Here is a 14,708-nt window from a genome sequence, read left to right on the forward strand (position 1 = left end):
GTGCCTTGGACTCTTAAACCATTTTTTTCTGTGCTTACCTTCCTGGGCAATTGTTTTATTTAATGAATTTAGGCCTTTTTTTTTTTTTTTTTTGTTGACTCTCTGTGGAGAGAACACACAGAAGTCTACTGAGTTTGATTCTCTTTTTTCTTCATTCATGCCAACGTTTTCCCTAAAAAGTTATCTGTTCAGGAAGGTGCAATAAGGCTCCTTGAAGGACAATTTAGAGCTATGTAAGCATGCATATGAATAGAGAAGGTACTCATCTGTCCACAAATGAAAGCCACACGTGCCAGGAATCCTTAGCTTTGTTTTGAAGGGCAAATGTGTTCTTGCTCATGCAATCCTATTATGTTCTTGTACCAAATACCCTAGGAAAGGATAACATAAATCACACAGCTCTTAAGAAACTTTAGAGCACTGACTTTTTAGAGTAAAAATGCTTAACTTCTTATGTCGTTAAAACACAAAAGAAAAAATTGTTTAGCAAGGAATGTTTGGCATTTCCCACTAGTTACTGTGGGGGAAAGCAGAGTTTCTTCTTGCAGCCAGAGCAGCCCTAACACAGTTCATTATTCCAATATAGCGGCAGCTCAACAAATGATTCTTGACTTGTATTTCTGTAATCCATCCCTACTCAGAAAGACATCTAGCACACTAACATATTAGTTATCATTCTGGTTGCTTTTTGGTTGTTGCCAAAATTTGGCTATAATATTAGGAGGTTCTATCATTTGTGCTTAAAATTAGTAAATACTTTTGGCTAGGAGGCGCTAAGCAAACAAATGTCTGTCATTTTGTAAAATGTTAATAAAAGCAGACCCCTAACTTCTCCCTTCCAAACTTTCTGTGTTTGCAGGGATACCATGGTTGAGGACCACAGTTGCTACCCTGGGAAGACTAGGGATAACCATGGCCTTTGAAATTGTTTATTTGGTAAATTCAGAATTGTACCCAACAACATTACGGTAATTCCAAGATTCACTTCACGGTTTCTCCTAAATAACTCTGTAGTCACGTGTTTTAAGTCAACTTAAAAAGTATAAAATAGTCTTCTAAATTTGGTAATAGATTAGCCCAAGTTCAGCCAGTAAAGAAGAGATGCTTTGAGTTGTAACTGCTTTCTGTGATGCTACCTGCCGCATTTTTGTGATAGAAATATTTCTCCTATCAGTATCTTCATATACAGCTACAGTTTTTGGAAAGGCACTAAACCTGGAACCAGATGGCCTTTTAGTGTACTCGCTGAGATTGTGAGTTAGACCTGCGTTCCCAGAGCACCTGGTGCCAGGCTGCGGCCTCTCTCTGACCGTGTGACGTGCCTTGCATTTGTGAGAAGCCAGTTATTGAAGGACAAAGTGAAACAGTGTGCAGGGATTAGTGCAGATCAGCCTCCTTTGCTGGGGAAATAGTCCGTGGCACACTGCTATGGCACCGTGGACCAGAGTGGCACCTATTGTTACAGAGCAGGCAGGGCATGAGCTGCTGATGGATGGACACCTTTCACCCCACTGGAGACTTCCTCACACCCTCGCTGTGAAATAGTGCAGAAAGGAAATGGTTTGCTCAAAGTACACCAGAGTAGTGGTTTCCACGGTTAAAAACTAGAGAAATGGAGAGTATTGTCACACTTTATTTGTTATTGGATATCTTCAAATATTTTGATTATCTCGAATTTAGTTATTGAAATAGTTTTAATTTAAAACTACTTTTCATTCTACAGAAACTTTGGAGTTTCGCTGTGTTCAGGTTTGTGTGATTTGGGGGGAATCATAGCCCCCTTTCTGCTCTTCCGGCTGGCAGCCGTGTGGCTGGAACTACCTCTGATAATCTTTGGTAAGAACTTATCTTTTATGCTCTTTTTAAGAGCTTTCATCGACATTCTTTACTGTCGTTGACCCTTTTAAGACAACTGTTTCAGTTTGGGGGAGCCAATCTAATTATAGTAAAATTTAAAACCCTGAATGGCTTTAACTTAGTTTGTATTAAAGTGTGTTGATAAACAATGTTTGATTTAGCCTTTTTTGTTTAGTCTCTGAGTTAAAATCAAACACTATGAAACTCTCTTATGGTATTGGGGAACAGACAAGGAATTTTCAGGGGACCTAGTTGGATCTTCAGTATGTTTAAAAATAAGTCTAAGAGAATTGCGTTTTTAAATGTTCCCTGTCAGTATCATCTCTTCATTTGGTCTGATGACAGAAGTGCTATGCCGAGGGAACAGGGAGCACACCGCCGCTCCCACGCTCCTTGACCCCTTCCCGTCCCTCCAGTTCACATCCTCCCTCCTCCCTCCAGGCTGGGTAGAGCCGGGGAAGGGTAGAGCCAGAGACCAGGAGAGACCTTACGGCAGCTGAGTGCCGAGGTCCTCCCTGGCTGTTGCTGTCCTGTGGAAATGGCAGCCCAGGAATTCTGGCTCCAGAGAAAAATAAAAGGGCGGTGACTGGAGGATGATATGTGGTTGACAGGAGGCTTGTTAAAGTGGAAATCTGACTGAATTTGGAAGGTTTTACCAATAGAGTGAAGATACTGGAGAAATGGACTTAATTACTATGTGAGGAACCCAAAAAGACAGGGCAAGGTGAGGGCTCCCCTGGGGCAGAAGCAGGGACTAGTCTGTAGTGTTCTTTGGAGGAGGACTAGCAGAGGGAGCCGTGTCGGAAGGTGACACTGTCCGTGAGTGGAAGTGGGGCTTCCTCCTGTGAAGCCCGACATGCGGCCTGTGTGTTGGGCACCATGTAAGTACTCACTAAACAGCTGTTAAATGCGGGAGTGAACAAATACGTGCCAGGAGCACAGGTGCCACGGGGGCTAGTGTACGGGTGTGAGGAAGGCCAGGACACTGGAGGTCCTGGCGAGGAAACTCCGGCAAGGAGTTGGCTAGTTCCTCAGAGGATCTCCAAACCCATGGGCCCTCCAGGTGAGCGCCGGCAGTGTACAGCGTGAGCAGGCAGGTGGCCGCGGGGACAGGCCGTGTGTTCCTGGGCAGTAACTCCTGTCCCCTGTTCTGTAGGTGTCCTGGCTTCTCTCTGTGGTGGCCTCGTGATGCTCCTGCCTGAAACCAAGGGTATTGCTCTGCCAGAAACCGTGGATGATGTAGAAAAGCTGGGCAGGTACTATACCAAATTCCATGCTTCCTATGGGAAAGCAGCATTTCAAAACATCGGGGAAAGGGTGATGTTGAGAACACTGAATGTCCATAGGTGACAATGACATTAAGTTCCCACCTCACATCCTAAGCAAAAAATTCAAAGGTTACTGTAAAAAAAAAAAAAAAAAAGAAAAGAAAAAAGCTAGAAAAGGATCTGTGTTATTTTTAAAACATGGTTGTGAAGACGAAAGCATTTTCCTGCCAGGAGTTAAGACTCAGAAGTGATCTAGAGAAAATGAACTGATGATGTGACAAAGTGGGAATCACTGGGGTGTGTGTCGGGGGTGTGACCTGGGAGACAGTGAGTTCATAATGTGGATGACACTACAGAGAGGACAGAAGTCAGGTCTAACCAAGAATCTTCTCAAGATTGGCTACAAAATGAAACGGCACTGAACCATGGGCTATAGTATTTACTAAAAAATAAAATCAGTGGGAGGCTAGATGACAGGCAGATGATAGATTAGATGGAGTGAGAGAGATGACAGATATATGGCTGCTGGGTAGATAATTAGCAGATGATAGCGAGGTGTAGATGGATAGGTAAGTGAGACACAGGTGCATGTTTGATAGATAAGGATCACAGACAAATGCTGGATAGATAGACGGTAGGTAGGGAGGTAGACAGACAGATTAAACAACAGGCAGGTAACAGATAGGCAGGTGATTGATGGATGGACAGGTAGAGAACAGAGATAGCAGACAGACAGAGAAGAGAGAGAAGTTGAGTTCCAGAGGAGCGTCTGAATAGTATGCAAGGAAAGTTAACATCCAGCCACTAGAGTAACATAAAGAGTTATGTCAACAAAAATTCATACTATATAAATTCCCTCTAATGTTCTATTTGAAAATTTGTATAATGAAAAGAGACAGTGAATATGAGAGTGTATTGTAAAAGATGCAAAATAATAATATATACCCTCTGGGGACAGAAATGGGGTAGGAGGAGGGGTGAAGAGGGAGGGGCATCGCTTTTATATCTAGAGATTTCTGTATTTGAAATTATTAAAAAAATTATTTATGTAATTTAAAAAATAACTTAAGAGTTAATTTTAAAAGTAAAAATCAATCTTAATAATGACCTGGAAATTAAGAGTGGGGACCTCTACATTAAAAAAAAAAAGTATCTGTTGTGAAATTTATGAAATTTTGGTAACCTCATGGTACTTTTTTTACTTTACTTGTAGATTGGGAAAAGGGTAGGAGCTGACTTTTTTCAAGCACCCATGGGACTGATGGTTTCACATACATTATTTCATTTAATACTCAAAACAATCTGTGCAATGAAATTTTTTATCCTCACTTGTTTGTAACTAGGAAGTCAGGGAAGGTCACAGCACTGGGTCAGCACTGCCCAGTATGGGGGTGTGAGTCCCTTGTTTTGTGTAGTTGGATTATATGATAGATCCTATTTATGAATTTTTTTGAATAGTGAGTATCCCTCTCATGGGACTGGAAATTTCTCTCTCAGATCCTCTTTTAATCAGGTGCCATTTTCCTTTCCAGAAGTAGGCTAAGAGCCTCATAAGTAATTTCACCAGACCTTTCCAACTTTGCAAGGTATGGCTATTTACACAGTGATTTTATTTTCCTGTTTTTGATGCTATTTTGAAAGATAAGATTGATTCATTATCCCCAGAACTCTCATAACAAAGGCTTACTGTTATACTCAAAACAACATCACCATCTCATAGCCTGTTGATTGACCACTAACAGGCCAGGCCAGAGGACAGGTTGACATTTGCCTCCTGAAATAACTCAAAGGCATTTGTGTGCTTGTTTGGAAATAAATTGATGGATGGTGGCTTAGTCCTCACCCAAAGCTTTACCGGCGTTTTACCTGGGAACATGTTACCTTAATGTGGGGAGAGGTGGGAGTTTCTCTTTAAGATGCTGCCCTTTTGTAAAACGAAAGTCAGTTAATAGGAGCCCTCTTGAGCAGTCCAGCACTGTTGGGCCTCGCTCCATCCAGAAAGGATGAGCTGTGTGTGTCGTCACAGGTAGTTGCTTGGTTTATATCAGGATATGGGGACGGGGTCAGAGTGAGGGGAGGTCCACATCGCCATCCCAGGGGCTACAGTGCTAGTAAACCAGGAGAAAGGACTATATTCAAGCAAGTAAAATAGCAAGGACAGAAATGGGAATATCTTAACAAAAAGATCCTGGCTTTAAGGATAACTTTTCACGGGCTTATGTGTCCTCAAGGAGGAGAATGTTCCTGCTAAGATTATTTATAGGGCAATGTTTTTTAACCTTCTTTATCTCATTGCACACTTGAACCTACAGTTAAACTTCCACAGCACACTCAAATTATATTGATCAAAAAAAGAAAAGAGGGAAAAAAAGAATATACTTACTGTGCTTTGAACTTCTTTCAAAAATAATTTAATGAATGATCTTTAAAAATTTTCACAGCAGGGTGGCACCTGGGGCTCAAAGGAGTAGGGCGCCAGCCCCGTACGCCAGAGGTGGTGGGTTCAAACCCAGCCCGGGCCCAAAACTGCAAAAAAAAAAAAAAAAAAAATTTTTTTTCACAGCACATCTAAGATCCTCTCATGGCACAGTAGTGTGCCATGGTGCACCTGTTGAAAAATCACTGCTGTAGGGTCAAAAGTGGGGTGGAGGTTAGTGCTGACTGTGGGCAACAAGGACCCGTGACTGTGTCCTCGGGGCTCCACGCCATCCAGTGCCCAGTGGTGAGGAAGCCTTGCTCATCTCGTTTGCTGCCCTGGCTCCACACCAGGGTCCTAACAAGAGGAAATGCATTTTTCCTTTTGATTCTACTCTGCTGATGGCTGCATGTTTAAATAGTGAAAGTGAAGCGTTCATTCGTTTTCCCCAAACCATTCAGAGGTCAGATTTTCAAACACATCAGGAAAAAATGGAGGACGAGAGTCGTCTGAGATCAAGGCTCTTCTACCAGTTGAGTCATATTAAAATGAAACCACTGTAAGAGAGGGGTTTCTGTTTTGTTTGTTTTACCATTTTGTTTTGTCTTTTTGGTGTAGAGGGGCCTCTAAATGGCATGTGGGGAAAATTAATATCTGATTAATATATAAACATAAAGATTATACCAAATAAATTTAAGTTATACAAATTCTTTCTAATTTTTCTATGTTTATCATTTTTCAAAATAAAAAGTGGGTGAATTAATTCATGATTCCTAGTCTCTACCTAGTAGAGTATGATTTACAGCACTACAAATTAATCATATTAATTACAATCCATGATTATTTAGTCTGGGAAAAAACTACTCACTAAATCCTTTTAGCGTTTTCTCTTCTAAAATAAATTATTATATCATTTCTGCTACTTTGTGTTCACGTCAACAGCTCATTTCCAAACACATGTTATTTAGTAGACGTTCATAAAGAACTTGCATGCTATCATGCTATCTAACACCTCTCTGGGGTTTGAAAGGAGGTCACAAGTGAGGCTGGACACAGTTATTTTCCCTGCCTTTGAGGTGAGTTTGCCTGAGAAGTTACTCATGAGAATATTGATCAAAACCAGCTGTGCTATTAAGTAATAACAGACTTTCTTCTGACTAGTTGTGTAATCTTTCATAAAGACTTTATCTTTTCTTCCTTCTTTTTTTTTAGACCATATTCCTATAAATGTGGCAGGAAAAAGAAAACCCAGGTTTCCAACTCTCACCTGTGAGGCCCCTCCCAAAGACGGAAGGAAGAAGCTGCTCGGGGCCGTCCTCCCTGCAAAGCTGCGCCTCGTGCAGGCACACGTGTCCACAGCAGCCACGTGAGGCCGCACTGTTCCAACTGTGTTTAATACAGTATAAAGACATTCAAACCACCCAGAGTATTTTTATATAGTGTCGATGAGTTAGGATTGATAATTCTACTGACATTTCTGGGAACACAGAAGATGTGGCTGGTTTAACGCAGAGCCTGGTAGGGGCCCGGTCCTTTCTAGGGTCTTTCTCGTGTTGGAGCAGTGGCCTCTGACCCATTCAGTCACAGAAAGATGAGAGAACAACCTCCTCCTCACCCCAAATTCTCATGAAAACTCCATCAGGAATGTAGGATGTGCAAACCAAGGATTTGGGAAAGATGTACAGAAATCTGCTCCTTGAGCCAGGAGTGGTGGCAGGCACCCGTACTCCCAGCTACTTGGGAGACTGAGGCGGGAGGATCGCTTGAGTCCAAGAGTTTGAGGCTGCAGTGAGCTGTGATTGTGCCATTATGATTGTTCCAGCCTGGACTATAGAAGGGGACCCTGATGCTAAATCAATTAACTCATTAATTTCTTAAAAAGTGTTCATCAAATCTGAGCAAGAGACTGAGCATTCTGAAGATTCCATAGAGGATGAAGATTTGGAAATACGGTTAACAGAGACTGAACCTCAGGAGCTTGGGCCCCAGCGTGCTGGGCCTGTGCATTCTCTGCCTGCCTGGAGTCCCACTAGCCCGCAGAACTGACAGCTCAATCATCCTCACCCATTTCCTCTGTAGCATCTGGGGTTCCAGGCATGGTTTAGACTTTATTCTCTCAATAAGAACAAATATGCCATGCAATTTGAGGATTTGGTTCTATTATTTATAAAATTGGGTTTGATCCTGAGATTATCATGTATCGGGATATTTTTGGTACTCCCCTTAGTGGACATCGTAAAGATGCAAGAATCCACTCTACTGAGCAAACCTGTGGATCACGACTTCACAGGTCTTAGGGTTTTACAAGTAAAGGCATATTTATCTCACATTCTGAATTCAGTTCTGATGGCACCTGTGGTCAAGAGTGAACATGTGGACAGTTCTCATTCAATCTTGGCACTTCTGTCTCTGCAAAAGGCTTAATTTAAACAAAAGGCCAATTATATCCATGCTTTAAAGGATTAGCAGCAGCTTTCCAGGTGAATTTATAGTTACTAATAAGGGGTGTGATCTTTCTTTTTTGTTTTCAAGACTTTTGAAATGTGTATATTTGTTATATTTTCAGATTCAGTATATATTATATGCTGAATTTTTAGGTGAAATACTTTGTAAGAACAAGCAAAATGGGTACCAAAGGGAAACCACGCCCCCAATGAGGAAGAAAATTTCTATGTGGAGAACAAATGACAACGTGTATGATGTGTGTCCTAGTTGTAAAATAAGCTTCTTAATCCTCAGTGCACATCAGAATTAAGTCTGGATGTTTTATCTGTCAATGAAATAAACACAGCTCTTTGAGGATTTAAGGATATATTCACCATTTATTCACAGACATTTGCATTTTTGCTTTTCTTTGCATTTTTGGCTGCAATACTATCACCTTTGAATTGTGACTTGATATTTTTGTGTGGTAGCAATAAAAACTTTTAAATCATAAAAAGAATATTCATTATGTCTCTTCCTCCTAAACTAATTTAGCAGTGAAGGTAAGTGGTGCCCCTTCAATATCTGTTCATTGTTCCTTTGCAGGCTCTTGACACTGTTCCTAGACTCAACTGTGACTGAGAATAACATTTGAACTCTTACACTTCACCTGCTCAGTTTACTCCATGATATACAATGTTCTGCTCTGTGTCTCCTGGGCTGGGCTAAGTCAAGTTGTGAGTCGCTGATTTCATTCTCAATAACAGGACTTGTTCTCGTGTCTCCCAAGTTGCAGCTTTGAAAACATTTGTCTCAGTGCCAGAAATACCGACCAGAGAGATGTGTGTCAAGCCGTCATGAGGTGACGAGGAAAATGCACGGATGATATGCTAGGCCTTGCCAGTCCCCTCTCTGCGATCTCACAGCCTTCTCAGTCCTTAATGCAGCTTCTCCTTATGAAAAGGAGTGACATCACTACAATCTGCTCCTTTAAAATGTGCAGGATGAATGGAGAATGTGAACGTGTTGAAAAGCAAAAGTCAATTAACTCAAAGTAAGTACTGGGTTTATTTTCAACAACTGTTAGAGCTGCATTGCTTTATAATTACAGGACCCAGCAGTCCAGGGACAGGAAACATTTATACAGAATAATACAAAAAACACTGAGTTTGTTAGTTGGTGTTAGCTGGGGACACTGTCGCTGTGGGATTACTGTCAATTATTTCTGAGCATGCTAAGTTCCCTACCCACATCCCAGCTTCTAGGTAAGTTGATGTTTCATGCTGTCCTCCATCCGATTAATTATTTCTCATGATGTGTTCAATCCAAGTAACAAACCTTGAGACACGAACATAGACACCAGGCTTATTGGGGCGTGCACAGCCGAGCCCCCAAGAAGTGACTCCTTGTAAAATGTATTTGTCCTTCTCGAAGCAAACCAGAGGCCCTCCACTGTCACCCTACAAAGGGAATGAAAAACCCATGTGAAATTAAGCTGCCATCCTTTCATTACAGAATTCAGAAAGGAACTTGTTAACATATTACTTGAGGTCTGCAGTATTTAAGTACTTAGCAAAGTATAGTCAGCAAAACACCACTGTTTAGGGTTCCCTGGGAGAAAATATCCCTCATGAGTCCTGCATTCACCGTCCCCTGCCTTGGGTTTCCTTTACATGGAACAAGGCTGGGCACAGTTACATGGGTGGTGCAGTTGGTCCTGTCCTGTCTCCTCCACCTCCTTCCCTCCTGGAAAAGCCACCTCCCTAGTCCTGAGCCAACCACCCTCCAGGGAGCTGTATGGCCTGTAGTAGTCACGGCATTTACCACTCTTTTGCCACCAATCTGGACCTCAAGCAGTCACCTTCAATGAACTGAATAAGCAGTTGGGGACAGAGCTAGGGGTTTTTCTGAGTAATGCTGAACCTTCAGGTGAGAAAAGCTTCCTGAATTTACCACTCTGGGATGGAAATGTCTTAAGGTCCACGACAGGGCTGCATGAGAGTAAGCGTGGTCTCCACAGCCTTCCCTTACCTGGCAACTGTCAGTGCCCCCCGCCAGATGCCCGGCACAGAGCTCCGTGGACTTGACCCGTCCATTGAGATACTCGTAACGGTTGCACACCTTATTTTCAATCACAGGGAGCTGGGCTTCCTTGAGCAGGCCGGCCCCAAAGGTGCCTGTGTTTAAAAGATGGAAGGAATGTTCCTGGATCCAAATCACATTCACGAGCAACTACAGACCCCTTGCTGTCCACAAGTGGGGAAACACGAGGCCCAGGGCCCACTGATGTTAGAACTTGTTCTAAACATTGTAGAAGATTTTAGGTTCCCATGACCTGGACTCCTTTGTGGTATGTTGGGGTTTGCTGTTGCTGTTTGTTTACTTTTTGCTTTTCTTTTAAAATTATAAAAAACTTTTAATTTATAAGGAGAGTTTAATAGATATAATTGCTATCATTTGCAAATATTCCTTTTCAGGCTTTTTATTTGCTGCTTTTATGGCCTGTATCACATTGCATGGTTTCATATCCTGATTCTTTTTAATCGACTTTATTTCACAAGGATTTTTCTAACTACACTACAATCATCATGTTTTAAAGGGGAGTGACTGCTTAATGGGTGTTTCCTTTCAGAGTGAGAAAAATGTTCTGGAAGTATGGTGATGGTTGCACAACATTGTGACTGTACTAACTGCCACTCAGTGGTACCCTTCAAAATGGTTAAAATAGAATAATTTATGTTGTGCATATTTTATTGCAATAAAAGGAATAGCTGTTATTTACCGAGATTTAACTTTTTCAGACATAAGCTCATAGTGTGGTGTCCTTAATCCTCACAACAGTCTTAGGAAATAGGTGCTTTTATCCCTCCTGTTCTGCATTTAAGGAAACTGAGGCTCAGAGAAGTTGTGGTTGACCTGGAACCTGGGTCTCGGAAGGCACTGCCCAGGTCGTCTTCACCATGCTCTTCAGCCCTTGCTCTTACTCCTCATGTTCCATGGCTTTGCTCACACCGTTTATTCTATTCCATGGTATCATCTTCAGTCTAAGTCCCCAGAAATCATATAGGTACATTTATGGCTCCTAATAACATTGTCAAATTATTTTTTTTGAGGGTATGACAGTGTAAAATGTCACGAGGAAAAAAAATTGCTTCACCGCACCCTTACAGGTATTCAATTTTTTAAATATTACCTCATAGAGTAGGTGGAAATTGTCCTAATCTGTTTTCTAATTTACATTTCTTTGGCCATCAGGGAGAGCAGCCATTCTCCTGTGTGCTCATTTTATTAGTTATGTGTATTTCTTCTTTTGTGAAAAACTGCTTTATTTCCTTCGTCAACTTGAAATAGAACATTTGCAGAATTGCCAGAGGAAATGCCGTTGTTCCAGAGGGACACACCCAGGGATGTCTCAGTGCTCTCCCAAATGACCCAGTCTTCAATTTCGCAGGCCCCGCTTTCCCTGAGTTCTGTACAAATCTTTGCTTTGCTAGCATGGCACAGCCAAGAAACCAGACATCATCTCTCCCCCCTAAAAACTCTGCACTCTGAGCAAACTTAGATTATTGTCTTGGGTTCAGAAAACCGACACTCAATCTGGGGTTTATAAGAGCTTGGAAGGCCGGTGAGCGTCTTGCCGAGAGCTGCACTCAGAGAGCAGGTGGGAGCTCCGGGCTAAGCCCGGGAGGGGTCTGCCTCATTCGAGCTGAGTAGCTGTGTGGAGGAAGCACCCTTCTCAAATATTTTGTGGAAAATTAATTTAGTCAAGCCATGGCTCTAGTACGTGTTCTCTGAGCAAGACAGACATCCGGACACTAGTGACATAGCCACCCTGGGCTGACAGGAAGTCAGCACGGGCTGTGAGGTGGTGCTGTCGTCCAGTGCCCAAAGCAGAGACGGCATGCCAAGGGCGGGAGGTGGAGGAGACCTCCGGACAGAACTGGGGGGCTGCGGAGGAGGGGCTGACCGGAAGAGCCTGTGGCCTCAGCGCACATTTTGTGTTTGACATACCCGCGCCAGGGAAAGTCTGGAGATGTGAAGGTAAGAGGAGAATTTTGATCTCACACTGAGGGATGCAATCACTGATAGATCTGATGTCATTATGGACATGTAGAATATTAGTAAATAGCCCGACTTATGTTTTCTTATTTTCACCTAACACCTGAGAAGCATTTTCTTAGTAGAAATGTGGGTAGGACCTGCAGAGACAGGGAGCGCTGTGCAGGATGGTGGTTAGAGATGGGGGATGGGAGAAACACTGAATGGGCTCTGGGGTCAGGCAGGCCTGGGTCACAAGAGGGCTCAGCTACCCCCTGGTCACATGAGGTTTATTGATGATGATGGTTTTGATAATGGTAAGGATGGTGATGATGATCGCGGTGATGGTGGTGGTGGTGACAATGGCAGTAGTGAGCCAGTGACTGGTTCAGGAGTTAGGCACGTGACCCAACTCCCACCTCTCACAGCTAGGCAGACTATTGCTTACACTGTGGGGAAAGTGGCCTTCCTCACTGCCCGTTGAACCGGAGCCACAATAGCATCTGCAGCCACAAATGGTAAACCTTGGTGCCCAAGAATGGTTTGTACAACTTTCTCCTAAATCCTCATTTTGTCAAACAAGCTGTATTCATTATCCCCTGGATTTATCTCACCTTGGGTTTCTCCCCAGCCAGTGATGTAACATACTGTCCGGTCAGCAACCACGTAATTTGGGGTTGGCAGACAAGCTGGGATTACTTTGTCTGTGATGACAGCAGGACTGAAAGGGAAACATCGTCAGTTGCCGTGACTGCCCGGCTGGGAGCCTTCTCACCCACAGCCTGCCGCTGCCTGCCTTGCAGCCCCTGCGCCCCGTGGGTGGTGTCGCCCTGCCTCACTGACACAGAGCAACAGAGAAGTCAAAGTCTCATCCTCACATCAGCCTCTGGTCACCCAAGAACTAAATGGACATAAGGTTTCATTTCTAAGGCGTCAGTTGTACACAAGCAACTGCTGGTGGTCGTCGCCTGTCAGCAGGGATGACAAGACTCACTTTTCATGTACAACCTGCGTGCTACTAGAATTTTACACATAGTGCAACCTTCTATACTAACGTGAGAGGGCGCTAATCAGCCGGTGGAGCGTCCAGCTGAAACCCCGTCCCGAGGCTGCGTGAGGGAGCAAGGTGCTCCCCACTTTGGATCCCAGGGGCCCCGGGGACAAATACAGGTAATTGGCGATAGTAACTGTGAAACAGCACAGTTATAAGAATCCAGTAAAATTCCAGAGATCAAATGAAAGAGGACTGGAAATAAGCACTGTGCACAGCAACGTGGTGGTGTTTTCAGAGAACACTCCCACGCCTTGCAGTGACTCTCAGACATTGGAAGTCTGAGTTTTAGACTTTAGTAAGTTGAGGGCGGAGATCAGAGATGAAAAATGCCGTACTCTAAGAATCATCATTGTTGCCCACTTTGAGCAGATACACTTTCTAGGAGGCCCCAGAGGGGAACCAGCCTCTCATAAGGCCGTGGTCACTCTGGTTCCCTCCTGGGACAATAAATGCCTTCAGGTGTGGGAGGTGGAGTGGGGACTCCAAGGCTCAGCAAGTATCGGCCCATCAGAGAACATTTCCAGGACTCCAGGTTTACTAAAATACTTGTTACAGCCATCAGGTCACCCTGACCAGCCTCTGAGGACCAGGAGGAGAGGAGACTTCAGATTTGCATGTTTGCTGGGGATGTAGGAGGGTCCTGAGCAGCACAAGGAAAATCAGACAATTTTTAGACAAAGCCACAGAGGTCTTCTCTTTCCTTTCCAGAGTGCCTCAACTTCGGTTGACAGGCACAGAGCAGCTGCTGTGTTTGTGACCAGGTCCAGAGGAGCAGCTCGGGCCCCTAACTGCCAGCCTCGCCCTGGCACCCTCCGTCACATCAACGGCACCCTGAATCCAGAGCCCAGCAGCATGGCCTGGGCTCTCCATGTGCCTTGGCGCCTGTCCCAAACATGCCTATTCTCAAAATAGCTGTCTGTTAGCTAGCTTCCCGGGGACCTGTCTCCAAACAAGTCCTAACTTTAAGTGACATAAGCGAATTTAATGGTCATCAGGTTTAATAAAACATTGCAATAGGAAAAATAAAATCAAAGAAGGCTATAGTAACTGGCTTTTGCAAACTGTGTAGGGATTATTTTTTCACGTTGTAGTTTTTTCAAGTGCACTGAAATTCACAATCTTGTTTGCTTCTCTTAAGTACACTCTGGTGAGAGGAGAGCTCACAGTCTGGAATAACCGGATCATTCTCTGCTCATGAGTGTGTATTCACCAAGGAACATTACATGAGAGAGTTTTATGGGGAACACATCCTTTATATTTCAACTCATCTTTTTTCCACATGAGGAAACTGAGTTCTGATGCTGTTTTTGAGACCACAGCTAGCCTGTGACAGGGCTGGGGTTGAAGTTTGATGCTGTCCCCAAAGCCCTGGAGCCCTTAGTGTCATAGATGGTACCTCCCCACTGCCACACAGTAGTGATAGTTATCGATTCTAGGCATAAAACAAATGTCTTCACCAGCTTAGGGCAAAACCACAGGTGAGTCATACCTGCTCAGCTTTAGCAAGGCTATGTCTGCTCGGGAGGGCTCCAGGAACAGCTTCGCCACTTCTATTTCCTGAACGTGCGATTCCAGATTCACTTCCTGGTGTGCACCCAGGACAACCTTGTATGACAAAGGCCTCAAGGACCTGGAAAAGAGCAAACTACAG

General features: G+C 43.6%; 2 protein-coding genes across 3 annotated transcripts in view; one reads left to right on the forward strand and one right to left on the reverse strand.

The window, feature by feature from the left end:
• The window catches only part of SLC22A3 (solute carrier family 22 member 3), a 91,534-nt gene extending 82,676 nt beyond the window's left edge, over nucleotides 1-8,858 (forward strand). The window contains exons 8-12 of one of the 2 annotated variants that reach the window (XM_053590481.1): nucleotides 860-968; nucleotides 1,724-1,836; nucleotides 3,014-3,113; nucleotides 4,658-4,711; nucleotides 6,754-8,858. In XM_053590481.1, coding sequence (XP_053446456.1) covers nucleotides 860-968; nucleotides 1,724-1,836; nucleotides 3,014-3,113; nucleotides 4,658-4,679 — 344 coding nt within the window. In that variant the 3' untranslated portion in view covers nucleotides 4,680-4,711; nucleotides 6,754-8,858. The remainder of the gene's footprint in view (nucleotides 1-859; nucleotides 969-1,723; nucleotides 1,837-3,013; nucleotides 3,114-4,657; nucleotides 4,712-6,753) is intronic. The other variant, XM_053590480.1, reaches the window with a different exon arrangement.
• A 156-nt stretch (nucleotides 8,859-9,014) lies between these two features.
• The window catches only part of LPA (lipoprotein(a)), a 116,319-nt gene continuing 110,625 nt past the window's right edge, over nucleotides 9,015-14,708 (reverse strand). The window contains exons 40-43 of the mRNA XM_053590620.1: nucleotides 14,547-14,687; nucleotides 12,618-12,724; nucleotides 9,997-10,142; nucleotides 9,015-9,425 (exon numbers count right to left, since the gene is read on the reverse strand). Of these exons, the coding sequence (XP_053446595.1) occupies nucleotides 9,264-9,425; nucleotides 9,997-10,142; nucleotides 12,618-12,724; nucleotides 14,547-14,687 (556 nt within the window). The 3' untranslated portion in view covers nucleotides 9,015-9,263. The remainder of the gene's footprint in view (nucleotides 9,426-9,996; nucleotides 10,143-12,617; nucleotides 12,725-14,546; nucleotides 14,688-14,708) is intronic.

The sequence above is a fragment of the Nycticebus coucang genome, chromosome 5 (genome assembly GCF_027406575.1).
Source record: "Nycticebus coucang isolate mNycCou1 chromosome 5, mNycCou1.pri, whole genome shotgun sequence".
NCBI classification, from domain to species: Eukaryota; Metazoa; Chordata; class Mammalia; order Primates; family Lorisidae; genus Nycticebus; species Nycticebus coucang.